The 15,065-nt window shown below is 49.3% G+C and overlaps 1 protein-coding gene across 1 annotated transcript in view; it reads left to right on the top strand.

The window, feature by feature from the left end:
* Positions 1 to 15,065, top strand: part of ACSS1 (acyl-CoA synthetase short chain family member 1) — a 38,545-nt gene that overhangs the window by 11,874 nt on the left and 11,606 nt on the right. Inside the window, exons 3-9 of the mRNA XM_040611528.1 lie at positions 2,862 to 3,061; positions 4,551 to 4,726; positions 7,388 to 7,540; positions 9,265 to 9,412; positions 9,708 to 9,845; positions 10,397 to 10,489; positions 14,923 to 15,035. Of these exons, the coding sequence (XP_040467462.1) occupies positions 2,862 to 3,061; positions 4,551 to 4,726; positions 7,388 to 7,540; positions 9,265 to 9,412; positions 9,708 to 9,845; positions 10,397 to 10,489; positions 14,923 to 15,035 (1,021 nt within the window). The remainder of the gene's footprint in view (positions 1 to 2,861; positions 3,062 to 4,550; positions 4,727 to 7,387; positions 7,541 to 9,264; positions 9,413 to 9,707; positions 9,846 to 10,396; positions 10,490 to 14,922; positions 15,036 to 15,065) is intronic.

Below are 15,065 nucleotides of genomic sequence, written 5' to 3'. Positions count from 1 at the left end.
CACCTAGTTCTTCAGGGCAGCGAGCCTGCAGGGTGCTTGTTGCACCTGGAGGCACATCTAGGTTAGGTACTAGGAATGTGTAACCTGCTGGCATGTGCTCGTTGCCTGCCGGTTAGATAGCGAAGTGTGCGTGAAGGGGACAGGGGCACAGCATTTCTATGACTCCCTTTCTTGAACTGGAGGGGAAGCCTGAGCTGCTGACAGGAGCCAGAAGACACGCCTGATGCTCAGGGCTTTGTGGATTTCTTTGCTGGAATTCTTGGCTTCACCTTCTCTTTGCCTTTGTGTCTGTTCCCCCATGTGCTGCACCACCAAGGGACCCCCAGGGCCTTTCAGAGCACAAAGGAGAAGGCAAAGGGAATAGATCCAGGGGTTAAAGGCTTGGTCCTTATTGTCTATCAGCTTGCTCACACCCGCTCTTTAAGCAAATGTTAAATCGGGGTTAATAATAAAAAAAACCCACAATGGGAGCTTCTGCTGTCACGGTCACCGAGTCCTGAATAAACAAGCGCACGGTGGAGCTGCTCAGACAGGGCGCCCTGGGCAGAGCTCGGTGCGCGTTCCTGTTCAGAGGAAAGAGGCTGCAGCTCTGCAAGCACTTAGTGATTTCCTTTGCAGATAAGTGGGGGTTATTTTGCTTTCTCACACGGGGTTTGCTTCACCTCCTGTGCCCTGCAGTTGAGCCACTTTGTTTTGGTTTGGCTCTTTAATGTTTATCCACATAGAGACTTCTCTCTAAGGCAGCATCAGATGAATTCTGGACCAGAGGATGTGACCTTTTAGGACAAGGCACAAAAACAAACGTTGTGTGGGAAGAAGTCATTATTGCCCAGAGTCACTCCGTTCATGAACTTTGTAGAAGTAAGCAAAGTAACGCATCTAACAGACTGCGTGCACGCAGATGGCAGGAGCAGCCATGAAGCGCTCGGGAGCAGGTACTGAATGCTGCCTTTAGGGTTTAGGCTGATCTCCAGCTGTAAGGAATTGGGAGGACATTTGCTCTGTGGTAAAGCCACCTGGTATCTGTGTTCTGCAGCATTGTGGTCTTTCTGTGGTGGCAGCTGCTACCAGAGAGCAGGCACCGAGCACGGCCGGCCACCGCTCGGGGTTCCTGTGCTCTAGGAGTGGTCTGTTTGCTTAATGCGACAGGAACAGTCTTAAAATAAGTAACAGAAGGTGCTGTGGTTGGGGTTCGAGGCTCGTTTTCCAGAAGGTGATAGGGAAGCGGTATCCCTCCAGCCATCACTGTATCTGCCTTCGTACTTTATGGCTGCGTTACTTCGCTGCCCTCCCGGTGCAGGTGGAGTTTTACCCTAAAGAAGTAATTTGCCAAGTTATTCTCAGCCCATGGTTTCATTATGACATCTCCGAAGTCGAGTACTTGGGCTTTGCCTATTTCCAGCTGGAATTGGTTTACAAAAAATAAATGAAACATTTTTGATGGACCAGAAACATTTTATTTTTTGCAGCTTAGCCACCAGCTGAAATGTGGTTTTGTTCGGTTGTTTTTTCACAGCTACAGTCAGTTTTGGGAGATAAGGATACATTGGTAGATTCATGCTTTGCGGCTTTTTATGGAATGCAGACCCCCAAAATTCATTTGTTTGTTAACAGTTTCTGGAGCCCCTGGTGTGTAGCCTGCAGACCCCTGCGGGTTCACAGGTGACAGACTGAAGATGGCTGTGCTGGGGAGCAGAAGATACCTGTTTTCTCTGGGCCTTGGTACTCAGCAAGTTCCTGAACCCAGAGGACAATTTTCATTCCTGGTGGACTCTGCAAGTCTCATTCTCTGAGCTGGTGGCTGGCACCAGTAGGGATGCTCAGATGCCCCTTGTGAGGGTCGCCTCCTTCCTTGTTGTGACACCACTCCTCACCTGGCCGTTACCTGTCTCCTCCTCAAAGCCCTTCCACTGCAGGCACACAGGGCTGTTCAGTTCCTGACAACACCTTGGTCCAGGCACGCCTGCCGGCGCGTTATCCCCCGTGTGGGCATCAGAATAAGTGTGCAGTGCTCAAGTCCTTCCCCACAAACTGCTTTTTTGTTCCTTAGAGGATCGTTTCTGCCATTAAGTCAGTGTGTTGCAGCAGCAAGCCCGGTGAAAAGAGCCTTTTATTGCTGTTCTCGATGTTCCCGAGTTCCTCTGTGTGGGACTGGCTGCAGTTTTGCTCGGAGCCGTATCTCTGTTCTGTGAGGCCGTTGCACTCTGCAGCACAGCAGGGTGAAGTGATGGGACGAATTCGGGCTGTGGGTGATCCAGCAGATCTTGTAAAATCTGCTACTTACACAAGTGTCTCAGGACTTCTCCTTTTCATCCTTATGCATGCAAATGCATTGTTTACCCTTGCAGCTTAAAGAGAGTTGCTAGCTGTGCAGCACTTCCAGCAGTTCCCCAACATAAACAGTGCTGGGAGGCTTTGGACAACGCTTCCACTGCACCTGGAGTTTATCGCACGTGTGTTCCCAGTAGCTTCTGACTGAGCCTCGTAGATAAAAAAAGGCATCAAAGGTGGCTAAAGAAGATGCTGACTTCTGGAGGCAGCAGGGTAGCCACCGGCTTGCTGGCTGCTGTGCCCACAGCGGAGCCCGGGCCTGCGCCAGTGGTGCTTGCTCACCCCTCCGCAGCATGTGGCTCTCTGCCCCGCTTTGCTTCTCTCCGCAGTGGCAGGAGCAGTCTGGGTCTCACCACAGCCCAGGCCACCGTTCTTTAAAGATGTGAAAGCTGGCGTGCCCGATACTGCTGAGCTGACAAGGTCCAGAGGTGATGGTGATGCCTGGCTTGGTTCAAGTTCATCCTTTTTTTTTGCTCCCCCGCATAAAACAGGTCGTGCGGTCGCATGATAACATTGCTTCTGTGCCGCAGGGAACTTCTGGATCTGACTTGCCGTCTTGCCAACACCCTGAAGAAATATGGGATACAGAAGGGGGACAAGGTGGCCATCTATATGTCCGTGTCTCCCTTGTCTGTGGCAGCCATGCTGGCTTGCGCCAGGATCGGTGCCATTCACACTGTGGTCTTCGCTGGATTCAGCGCAGAGTCCTTAGCTGGGAGGATCATGGACTGTAAGTAGATGCAGACGGGGGAACTAAACCCCTCTGGACACTGCTCCGAGGCATATCCCAGTTCCGTGTTTTCTTGGCAAAAAGAGAAAAGGTTCATTCTCAGCTGGTGGGACAGTTTGCTCTCCTTGCAGAGTCCTGCGGAGAGCTTTCCTGTAGTGGCAGATGCAGTATTCTCTGCCCTTAAAATACTTCATAAATTGTTCAGTGTTCAGTCTGCACTGGGTTACTGCCAGACAGCGGTGAAGCTGGAGGGAAAACCAGAGCTTAGGAACGGCCCGATTTGTTCTTTCGCAGCGTAATCGCAGTGTTTCTTTGATACTGCTGCACTGTGCTAATTCTGCAGTCTTGGTTGTGATACTTTGATTTATGTATAGCACTGGAGGTGCTGGCAGCCTGCCCCTGCTGTTAGCCGCTGTACCAGCAGCCAGAGCTGTTCTTAGCCCAAAGCACTGGTACTGTGATTATGTAAAAAGTAATGCTAAAAATACCAGCAGAAGAACAAAATAGCAAGTGGCTCACGTCCTAGCGGTCACATCAGTTTCTGTATGGCTAGTGTGAGGGAGTAAGTCTTAAAGCAATTTTCATGCGCTTTTTTTTCTTTTTTTCCTGTTTTAGTAGAGTTAATCTATAGAGAGCAAGTACAGGCTTTAGCTGTCCCACACTTTTGGCCGCTTTGTGCGGAGGTGATGGGTCAAAGAGCCATTCCTCCGCCACCACAGCTCTGTAGTACCGTGGCGTGGTACAGTTCAGCGCGCTGTGCTGGGGCGCTGCTGTGTGAGTTGGCTGCCGGAGGTTTCCCCTCGAGGGACTGGTGAGTTTCAGAGGGCTGCGGGTACCGGAGCAGGGTGATGCCTCCGGGAGGCTGCCGAGTTTGGTGCCGTTCAGTTTGCAGTGGACGCTTACATGTGGCCCTGGAGAGAGGAGGAGCAAGGGGCAGAGGTGCTGGCTCGCTGCGGTTGCAGGAAGCCTTGTGCTGGTTGCAGCACGTGAGCTGCTGGCCTAACGCAGCAGGATTCACCATAACATGGGTAATGGGGAAGAAACTGTTCTGCATGTCAATTTTGCTAGGAGGAACAGAGGCGTTTAAATTGCAGGGAGTGGTACTTGGGCTAGACATCGGGAAAGGCTTTCTGGTGTTCACGATAGGCATTGGAGTGGACTGGTGGTGAGATGGTAGAGCAGGTACCATGGGAGCGTGTTAGGAAGGTTTGACTGACAGCTGTCAGAAATGGTTTAGTGGAGTGGACCCTGCTTTGGGGTAGGGGAGATGGACCAGATAACCAGTGGAGTTTCCAGCTGCCCCTAAACTCTGTGGTCTCAGGTTTTAAAGTGTTTTTGTCAATGTCACTGACTGTTTCTGATTGATAGAAGTTCTAAGTATTTGTCACATATGTTGTCCTGTACATCATCCCCAAAAGTAATGAAAGCAGGATGCACATACTAATCTGGGAGACAGGGTAGTATGTCTGCTAATGCTTTCTCTTTTTAGCTGGATGCAAAGCAGTTATCACCTACAACCAGGGAGTCAGGGGAGGCCGGATTGTAGAGCTGAAGACGACTGTGGATGAAGCTGTGAAGAACTGTCCAAGCATCAAACACGTCTTTGTGGCTCAGAGGACAGATAACAAAGTCCAGATGGGTGACTCTGATATTCCCCTTGAGGAGGTATGTTGACGTTGGTAAACCTTGCCTGTTTCCCCTGATGTTTTTTGAAGTATGTGATGTTTACTCTGCTGGGGGAGCGAAATATGGTGCACTAATAAATGTAAGGACCAGCTAACACCTCTGAGTAAGACCTCTCTGAGAGACCTGATGCAGGGCTGCTCAGAACAAGTGTGTGAGAGTCTTGCTGAATGTGTAGATCGTGCATACTTTGGCCTTTGATCCGCGGTAGGCTACACTGGGAATTGGCAGCCAGGGAAGATCAGGCAGTCTCCGTGCTTTCCCTGCTACGTGTGCCGAGCTAAAAGTCTATGAAGCAGCGGCTGCACTGCAGCTTGGCACTCTCGTGTGGCCGTACCAGGTCTGCCGTCGATGACTGTACCCCGGGGGGCTGATGGATACAGCTGCGTTGCAGTGACAGCATCTGTACGTCCCTGCAGTCACCCAGCTCTGCAGACACCCACTGCCACTCTGGGTAACTCCTTTCAGGTCTGAGTGTTGGCTAGGTCAGCTTTCTCTTCACCTGCAACTTTGAGACCTGAGTTCTGCAGATGAAAAGGAGATGCCCCTTATGGCATCTGCATCTTCATCCTCAAATGGATTGCCTGTATTTACAGTCTGCTAGGATTGTGAGTTGAAGTGGCTTAGTCTGTATCTGATTCTTCTCAGCACGGGCAGCGGGTATGCTGCTCCATTCTAGTCATCTTGCAAACAGTGCTGAGATTTAAGGAGCGAGTGTTTCCTGAGACCGAGCACACTAATGCCACTGCGGCTGCTGTCATACTGTGTTCAGACGCTCTGTTATGGTTTGTCATACGCACACTCAGACTGGATGCTATTGAAAGGCAGTGCAGAAATAATTAAGTTCTTGGCGAGGCTTTAGTACAGCCTATAGACGGTGTCATGGTTGCCCTGTGATGGGACGACAGTGGTGGCCTGGGTATGTTTAGAACCTGTGTTTCTTGGGGGAGAAAACAGCTGTTGCTTTAATGTATGTAGCTGGTACATATGGGACTGCAGCCTAACGCAGAAGTAGTTTTATCAGTTCACTGGCAGCAGTAAACAGAAACTACTCGTCGTAATAATGCCTGGAAGTCACCCATCTGCAGCTAAGATAATTACTCAGGCGTCCCTGTGCTGGTCACATGAGATAGGAGCAACTGCTAGGGCAAGTCAGACAGAGAAGGCAGGTTTTAGTCGGAAACTCTTTTACTCCTTCTTACTCCACAAAGCGCATTCGGATGATTTTCCTTAGTGTGCAAACAGCCTGAGAGGCTTTGGTGACCCAAGAGCTGAGCTCAGCCCGTGGTCAGTTTGCAGTGTCTGAAACACAAGAATTAAACCATTAATGCTGTGAACTCTGTCATTGCTGATCTTTACAGCCATTGTGCTTTCCAGCTCTTGTGCAGTGGCTTACTGCACAATTGGAGTTCATGTTGTGAGAACTCCATCTGAGTTTCAAAACCTGGCAAGTCAGCCTGAATTGGCAGTGCTGAAATGTCACAATAAATACCTGAGCTGAGCAGGACAGCTGTAACTCGGAGGCTAAGAATTACATCTGACACTGTCAACTCTGCGTATTTTATTAAGCTTTGTTTGTCAGACACTTTTAAACAACTGGGCCTGCCATTGGTAGTGTTCACTTGTAAATACAGCGTGTTTACGGCATAGCCTTGTAAAAAGGTTCTACCTAAGAAATTCCTTCAAAGAGCTGCTTAATAACCCTTGCAGGCATGATTATTCATCTAGGACAGTACAGAGCCTGAGAGAAGCAAGCCAGCTGTGCTTTTTTTACAGCCATGTGTTGAGCATCTGGAACACACAGCGATTATTGCAAGTTTGTATGTGGATAAGAAAAGACTTTAACTTCGTCCTGCAAAATCTTACAGTCTGGGCAGAGAAGCCCTCTGCTGCTACAAGGTTCATTGACCACAAGCATCTCTTTCAGAGCATGTTATTTCCCCTTGCTCTGCTGGACTGGGCACACAAGCCGGACCAAAAGTTGGCTGTGCCCTAGTAGGACATCACGTCCTTCCCTCCTGTGGCTCTGACCGTAGCGGTGAGGGAGAGGATCTCACCCACCTGAGCAAACCATGGAGCATGAGAGGAGGGACGGAGGCAGGAGCGTAAAGCACTCTCCTCCTCACCAGTAGAAGCAATTGCAATTTGAGGATCAGTCCCTCAATGATGATGGCCAGAGAAGGGAGGTGAACGCTCAGTTTAACTGCAGCACTGCAGTTTTCGAGGGAAAGGGAAGGTCCTAAACAGTACCAGCCAGCTTTGCTGCTGCTGTCAAGTGTGGTTCATGTTTGCAGTCCCGTCTTTTTTTTTTTTTTTTTTTTCTACTAGCAGCTTGCAAAGGCTTGAGATGTAAGCTATGACCTACCATTTTCCCCTGAAATGTTATTTTATCTGGCCAAATCCCCTTGACTTCTGGACCCAGCAGAGGTATCGGTGGAAAGGCTGGGTGCTGTGTGTCCGCAGGGACCTTTCTGCTAGGTGAGCACATATAACCCATGATACACCCATGGAAGTCTGTGAGGGAGCAGCAGCGATGGTGGTTCTTGTCTCTGGACACTACTGACGCGCTTACAGGTGTGGGAGTATTGGTTGGCTCCATATAACCTAAGTCTTTCTGCCATTACCACCTTTTTTTTTTCTTAGGAGATGGCCAAGGCAGCTTCTGTATGCACTCCAGAGAGCATGGACAGCGAAGACATGCTTTTCATGCTGTATACCTCGGGCAGCACTGGGAAGCCCAAAGGAATTGTTCACACCCAGGCTGGATATCTGCTGTACGCTGCTGTCACGCACAAGGTAAACTCGGCTGCATCCTCTGGAAAAGGTTCACTCACCTTCCCACAGCACTAACGAGTGTGGTGAGAGGTGCTGTATTCGGTGTTCACTGCTCAGCTGGCTTATGGGGTGTGAACAAACAGAAAAACGTCTGAAAACATGTAATAAATCTTCAGGATTTGTTTCTGGGGAATATAATACTATGCAAATGAGAGGCTGGAGTTATGAAAGGAAGGAAACTGCAGTGCTGCCACTTTTGCATTTAAAATGTGCTAATGTGGCAGGCCAGAATCTGGGGACATTAAAGTGATGTGGCTGAGGAGATTCTGGTAAGTATCTTACTGGCATGGGTAGTGTGAATATTACTGTGGTATTTTTTTCAGTAGGATGCTGGCCTTTTTTATTTCAGAGGATGTGAACTCATAAAACAACCTCTTTGCGTAGCACTTGTCTGAAGATCAAATATTACATTCATGCTCTGTGGTTGCACCTTTCTGCTGCTTTTCTATGTGATCTAGGCTAAATGTTTTAACTCCCTTTCTCATGGAAAAAAAAAAAAAAGTCAAGGGACTGCTTCTTGAAGCTTCTGGTCCGAGCTCTGCCTATGAAAAGCTAACAGTGAGATATGGAGAGGACTGTAGTGAAAGATCTCTACCTGGGTGTAATGGTATCGCCCTGTTTGTAATTGTGAATTCAGGCAGAGGTTTTCTTTCCTTGAGCTGACACAGCAGAATTTTTAGAAGATCTGAATGTGCAAGTATCAAGACTTCTCTGCGTGAAGGGTATTTGTTACATCAGCTTTTCTATGTGACAACATAATCTCCAAGGCATCTCTTTCTTAGTCCAGAAGGTAGACCCTGGGGTGCAGGGAGGCACTGTATGCAGCTGTGGTCCCTTTGGGGGAACTTCAGAGCCTGAGAGGGAAAGGCACTTGCGAAAGTAAGGTGAGAATTGGCTCTCCTGGGTAGAGGGATCAGCTGACATGTGTGGCCTCTGTGGTCTTTGCACACTCATGTGTGACACTGGTCACACACTCATGGGGTTTTCTTTTAGTTCTGATCCACTTTCTTTCAGTTAAAACGTAAAGCTGATTCTGCCTTGTGAGTCAGGACCTCTTCACCATATGTAGAGGAGTTAGATTTACAGTGGGAAGCATCTTCCATAACCAGGATAAGATAATGAGTTCTCAACAATCTTTATCTTGAATTTGATCAGCAGGGTTGCATCTGGTGGCGTCAGGGTTGCAGGTGGCATCTGGAAAGCAGTACGCTGATAGAAAAGCTGAGCAGCTAAGAAAATTTCTCAGAAAATGTTTTATGGTCACCTGTTGGTTACTCCAGCTTTCTCAGGGAAACCTGGTGATACTGGTGAGGGGTCTGAGCCTCCGAGGTCTGCAGCTCCCTGCAGCTCAGGGTTATGCCTCCCACGTGGGCTGCCTGGAGTAGGTGACCTTAAGTATCCAGGGCTCAGGGCTTTGGTTGTAGCTTTGTTGTTCCAATCCGAGCAGCTGCCGGTACAGCTGTGCTCCCTATATGTTTGCAAAAGCATCCAGGAGCCTGGAGCCCTGCTGCTGCTCCCTCTGACTGGCTTCTTCCCCTGGGTCCGGCCTCTCTGCTGCTGTCCCATGCGCCTGCCTCCGCTTGCCCTGTGCGCCTTCCCACTCCCGCTTGGGTGCCCAGTCCAGCATCTCACCTTTCAGCTCCTGGCTGCCTGCCAGCAGAGTGGCCTTACGTTTGTCTTTGCAGCACGTCTTTGACTACCAGCAAGGCGATGTGTTTGGCTGCGTGGCTGACATCGGCTGGATCACGGGACACAGCTACGTTGTGTATGGACCGCTCTGCAACGGAGCCACCTCCGTCCTCTTTGAAAGCACTCCGGTGTACCCTGACCCAGGTGAAGAGGTGGTGGCCAAAGGTTTGGCTAGACATGGCAGTGTGATAAAGGGCATTTAGAAACCTGGCCGGTGTGACCTGCCTGCTCCGGGGAGGGAAGATCTATTTCTTTGGAATGCGTGTCTGCGGCATTCAGGAACATCTGTGTGTCCGGGGTGGTGGTGGGGAAGTTGCCATTGGGTTTCCTCTGAACTCACAGCAGGCATAGCTGTAGCTTTGGCTGTTAACCCTCCTGCAGAGCACTGGCAGCGGTGTGTCGGTGCTGGGCAGGTAGAACATCTCTTGTGGTTTTGCAGGTCGTTACTGGGAAGTGGTACAAAGGTTGAAAATTAATCAGTTTTATGGAGCACCTACAGCTATACGTTTGCTGCTGAATTATGGAGAAGAGTGGGTGAAGAAATACGACAGATCTTCCTTGAAGACCTTGGGATCAGGTAGTGGGCATGAAATCTTCATCTGAAAAAGACAGGGAGTTCTCGCTGGTAAAAGAAGGTACCAGAAGAGCTCAGCTGACCGGATGGGATGTGGTTAAAAATAGATAATAAAGCAGGCTCCGGTCTGGCTTTTCATATATTTTTCTCAGCAGAAGGAGAAACAAGCTGAAGCTGGGGTCGTTGAACCTTAGTGTGATTCCCTACTTCCTAGCTTATTTTGCAGAATCACATTCTTTGCTAAAAAGATTTATCCAGTGGTAAATGACATCACTTTGGATTTCACTGGCATAGGTGACCCGAGCAGCATTTTCTTGCGTTATATACAGTCCTGGAGGTTGTTATGTGTGACCTGCATTGATTAGTTACTTGGTCTTTCTGGAAAAGGGTCAGTCCTTGGTTATGTAAATGCATTGCAGTCCTTTGCACATCCCAGCCAAAACGCTGTAAGCATTCTGCTTACAGATTGGGCATTCAGCAAAATTCCCCCAAAGGGAGAACGAGCTGCCCTCAACCCCGAGGCTGAGGCCGCTTCCTCTCTTGTGTCGGTCTAGTGGGAGAGCCCATCAACAGCGAAGCCTGGCACTGGTTCTACTGGGTGGTGGGAGAAGGGCGCTGCACCCTCGTGGACACGTGGTGGCAGACAGGTAAAGCCGGCGGGGGGGGCGCGGGGGGGCCTGGCTGCTGCTGGGGGCGGGGGGGGGGGTCTGATCCGAGGAGTCTGCTGAGAAACCCCTCCTGGCGTTCTGGTCAGAGTCACTGGGGAGTTTCAGCCCACAACAGCCATGTAACATGTTTGAGGATTTTTGTGTGTGTGTGTTTGGTTGTTTTTTTTTCTTTTTTTCTTTTCCCCTTTAAATGTTCTTTGATATTTTGAATGCCAGAAAATCTCAATTTGTTTTAGAAACAGGAGGCACAGACTGAATTTCTGGGTAAAGCTGGGAGTGGGCAGCTTGAATCGGAAACCTCATTTTCAGCTGTTTATCCAACTGTACTGACCTTGGTATGGTCTTATCATGGAAAGGCATTTATAGCAGCACCCAGCCACAATCTGTACTCGGGTGTGCTTTGTTTCCCTCCCCGGGAATGCTTGGAGGAGATGGAGGGCTAAGCAGCGTAGGCGCCGGGACGCGGCGCGGCCGCTCGGGCGGGCTGGGGGCTGGCTGGCAGCGGGCCGGGTGCGAAGGGGACGGTGGTGCCACCCGGCTGCCCGGGAGCGGCTTCTCTCAGGAGCAAAGCAGCATGCCGTAGTTGCTTTGGCCCTGGACATTTGATGCCTCAAAAAGGAGCGTGCTTCTGTTTTGGCAGCAGGCTCGGCCCAGCTGTGGGCATCGGTAACGGCTTGTTCTCCATTTACAACCTGCCGGACCAAGAGACCGGCTCTCATAAATGCCCTTCCAGCTGGAGCAGAGCTGGTCCCTGCCTCCTGCCCTCCCTGGCCAGCAGCAGAGAGAGGCCACTGCAGCTCCTTCCCGGCTCCTTCCTCAGCACCTGCTCCTCTCTTCTGGGCACCAGCCTCCAAGAGGTGCTAACCGTGTCCTGCAGTATGTCCTCAGGTCGTGAGCCACGGTTTGCCGTAGAGCCATGGACTCTAAGGATGCAGCACAGCTGCTGGCATTCTGCCTCAGCTGAAAAAAAGCCACCCCAACTCTTAAATTTCTAGCTGCCGTTGGGCAGAATATTTATTCTCTTTCCAGTCAATTTTCTTTCTTTCTTTCCTGCTCTTGATTTCATCCTTATTCCTGCTAGCAGGCTCTCTCTTCAAGGATCCCTGTGGCCCATCTCAGTGTGATGAATTAGCTTCTGGCACGCAACCAAGTTCCATTTTAATCCAGACCAGACTTGCAGACTCGTTTTATTTCAAATCTGGAAATTAAAAAACCTCAGAATTCAGAGCAGCAACGTTAACTACTGTCTACTTTAACTACCGATCTCTTAAACCATCTGCGTTCTCACATGCTGAGCAGAAGGAGAGCTGACTGGCTAGGTCCTATATGCTTTCCTCCTCACTGCTCTGAAATAAAATGCCATGGAGAAGCAGTTGATCACAGTGGTGGAGTTAAGAAGAATCTCTTTTTGCCTCAAAGGTTTTTCATTTGTTTGTCTTCGGTTAACTGGTGCGTGCAGTGTGCGTGCAGTGCTTAATGTTTCCTCCAAGGTACAGGGTTAGATCTCTTCATTAAACATCATTTCTCCGGAGTTTTTGGAGCAACAACTGTCAGATGAGGGGTTGAAGAACATTTGCTGGACAGTCTGTAAGTGCAGTCTTACCTGGAAGCGGGCACTGTTTTGCATAGTTACCAGCTCCTGGAAGCATAATACAATGATAAATATTCATTAAATGGATTTTGTTAGAAAGCAGAATCAATCTTTCTCCACAGCTGATGCTACCAATGAAAAGGAAGCCAAATTAACCTTGGAAATATTATATACACCACTTGAACGTGAAGGGAGCGTGGAAGGAGATCATAGAAACAGTTTGATGGATGTTGCTTGTGGTCCTGTGGTGTCACCTCTCATATAAGATTTCAATATCGCTTGTTAATTGTGCTGTTGTATGCAGTGTCCTCTGCGTTACATTGCTTTCTGAAGCAGCAATGCGTTGCCAGCTAATAAAGGCTGGTAGGCATAAAGATCAGCAAATGGTGATTTAAGAATCCACTTGAAAGTCATTGGATGGGCAGATGAGTGAGATAGCAATTATGAGAAGCAATTTAAGTAGTGTGGTATGTGCAGATGAGGGTGGTGAAAATTCCTGTGGCTCTAACTGTGAAAATATTAGGTAGTGCTGTGCTGTGATCGACAGTAATGGAAACAAAGCTGTGTTGGAGTTTCAGGTGTAGCTCTTCACAGTGCAGAAGAGACACTAGGTATTTTTACTTCTGTCATTGGTTTTGTAAAAAAGGTACAGCTGTGAACAAAAGTGTGGTTTTGAAAGACATCCCTGAATAGGCCCTGGAAGCTTTTGTTGTTGGCATCTTCTTACAGCAATTTAGACTGGGCTGGTGCTCCTGAGGTGGATCCCCCCAAAACAGTTGGTCCAGTCTGTCTGTGGCGGTGAGGATGACGGTGGCAGAGCACACACTCGATGCTGCTGCCAGGGGTGACTTACCCAGGGCAGAAGTTAGCCTGTTCTGATGCATCACCCGCCCTGCTCAGACTCTGCTGTCCTTGCTGAAGGATTGCATGGATTTGCACTGTGCTGACAGCACGGGCACAGGCAATGTGGAAGCACAGCTCTTCTTCTGCCAGCTCTGCCTCTAAAGAGACAGACTTCACCAGGGCAGGGTAGAGCCTAGAAGCCTTCCTAGCTGTCATCTGTCAGTGGCTAAAATTGGTACTTTTAAACCAGTTTAAAATAGGTCTTTACCATACGAATAATTGTTAAAGCATGCTTGCCACCATGCAGCTCCCTCTGCATTGTGACTTTACAGCCTGATGTGCAGCTGGCTGCAGGATGTGTAGCATGTGGCAGAACCCATGCTGAAACATGGCTTGCAGTGCTGTATTTGGAATGAGTACTGGCTGAGGAAGAGCAACCCTCAGTTTGATCAGGTTCCCTGCTCTGATGCAGATTCTCTCTGTGCAAACAGAACAGCAGGTGTTTGGGGTGCTTTTTTCTTTTTCTGAAAAATTCAAGGTGATCCTTTCAAAATGAACAGAACCATGTGAAGTGGGTGCGTGCCCATCAATGAAATGTGAAATAATTTTATGTGTAAGCCACATGTGAAGTTATTTTCTGCAGGTCTGAAGCTTAGGCTTCCTCAAGCAGAGCCTTCCTCATCGCTACGTCAGGGCAGCTGAATGCAAATTCAGGGTCAAATTCAGCAATTTCAACCACTGGTTTCAGTTTTCACAACCTCAGCAAAGCTAGTAGAGGAATGCACTCTCCGAGTGGCAGAACGTACCTTTATTTATGGAGCTGTATTTTTAAAGCCTAATGCTCCTTTGGTTTTGTTTCTCTCTTGTGTTTCTGAATTAGTTTTAGAATAGAAAAGATCTGATTACAGTTGGAATCTGATTTAGTGTTCATCCCAGCAGGAATGATAAACGATGATTAAAGGGTTCACTTTTGAATAGAAAATAAGCTCAACCTACCTGTAAGGGTTGCATTAATCTCATACTCTGTAATAATAGTAATTCAGACTCCTGAACTGCTTTTCATGCTGCCCTTAGACAGCTGTGAGAACAGCACCGGGGGATAAATCCCCTGACGTGCTTATACTCTCCCTATAAAATCACTTCTGGGGTAGGAACGGGGCTGGTGAGTGCCGCCCACAGCAGGTAGCCCTGTTGCGGGGGGCAGCACCTGCAAGGGCGCAGGCACGCGCTGAGGTGCCCGTGTTCGTTGCTGGTGAGTGGCTGGAGAAATGGGTCTGTCTGTGAGCTGACTTGGTGTAGGAGCAGAGTATGGGGCTGAATCCGTGGGTCTTCCTTGTGCCGGATGGATTTGCCACAGACGGGAGTGGGAAGGCTGTCGACTGCACGTGTTGTGGCTGCTGCTGCAGGGTCCGTGGACCACGTGCTGCAAAGCCAGTGGCTGTAGAGCCCTGTACTGCTCTCCTCTGAGCCTTTGGAGGGCTAAGTTGGACGTCAGCGACCCTGATGCTCTGGGGTGCGGTGAGCTGCTTTTCCCCTGAGGCAGCTGCTGGCCACACTCTGGTCTGTCACTGCTGTACACAGGGGGCAGTGATTTTTGCAGCCAGCACTGAATGCAGCATCATGCAAACAGGGAGTAGGAGTAGCTCTTGATCCAAGCTCACCAAGGGGGGACCTGCCTGCAGCTCTCTGCTCTCTACCTGCTGCAATGTCCTCTGTAGACAGAACAGGCCTTGGTGGTGTCATCCTGGCTTGCCAGATGTTTTTCTGTGTTTAAGCCTTTCTTGTATTCACAAAGAGCTCTTGGTTTATCAGGTTTGTGCTGCTTTCAGCTGGCTGTGCTACTGGTGTGGCATCATTCCTTCCCAGTGGCTTTTTCTTGCAAGGTGGCTTCAATATTCTATTCTCTAAGGTGAGCTGGCATTTGCTTTCATCCAGCATCGGATGGCCCCCACATATTTGTTTTTCATTATTCTTCCAGAAACTGGTGGCATCTGCATTGCCCCACGGCCTTCAGAGGAGAAAGCTGAGATCGTTCCCGCCATGGCTATGAGACCTTTCTTTGGGATTGTGCCCGTGCTGATGGATGCGAATGTGAGTTCAGGCTGTGCTGGGTGCCCAAAA

Source organism: Falco naumanni, chromosome 12 (assembly GCF_017639655.2).
Source record: "Falco naumanni isolate bFalNau1 chromosome 12, bFalNau1.pat, whole genome shotgun sequence".
NCBI lineage: Eukaryota > Metazoa > Chordata > Aves > Falconiformes > Falconidae > Falco > Falco naumanni.
The sequence above is the reverse complement of the archived record's forward strand: the minus strand, read 5'-3'. Positions and strand labels throughout refer to the sequence as shown.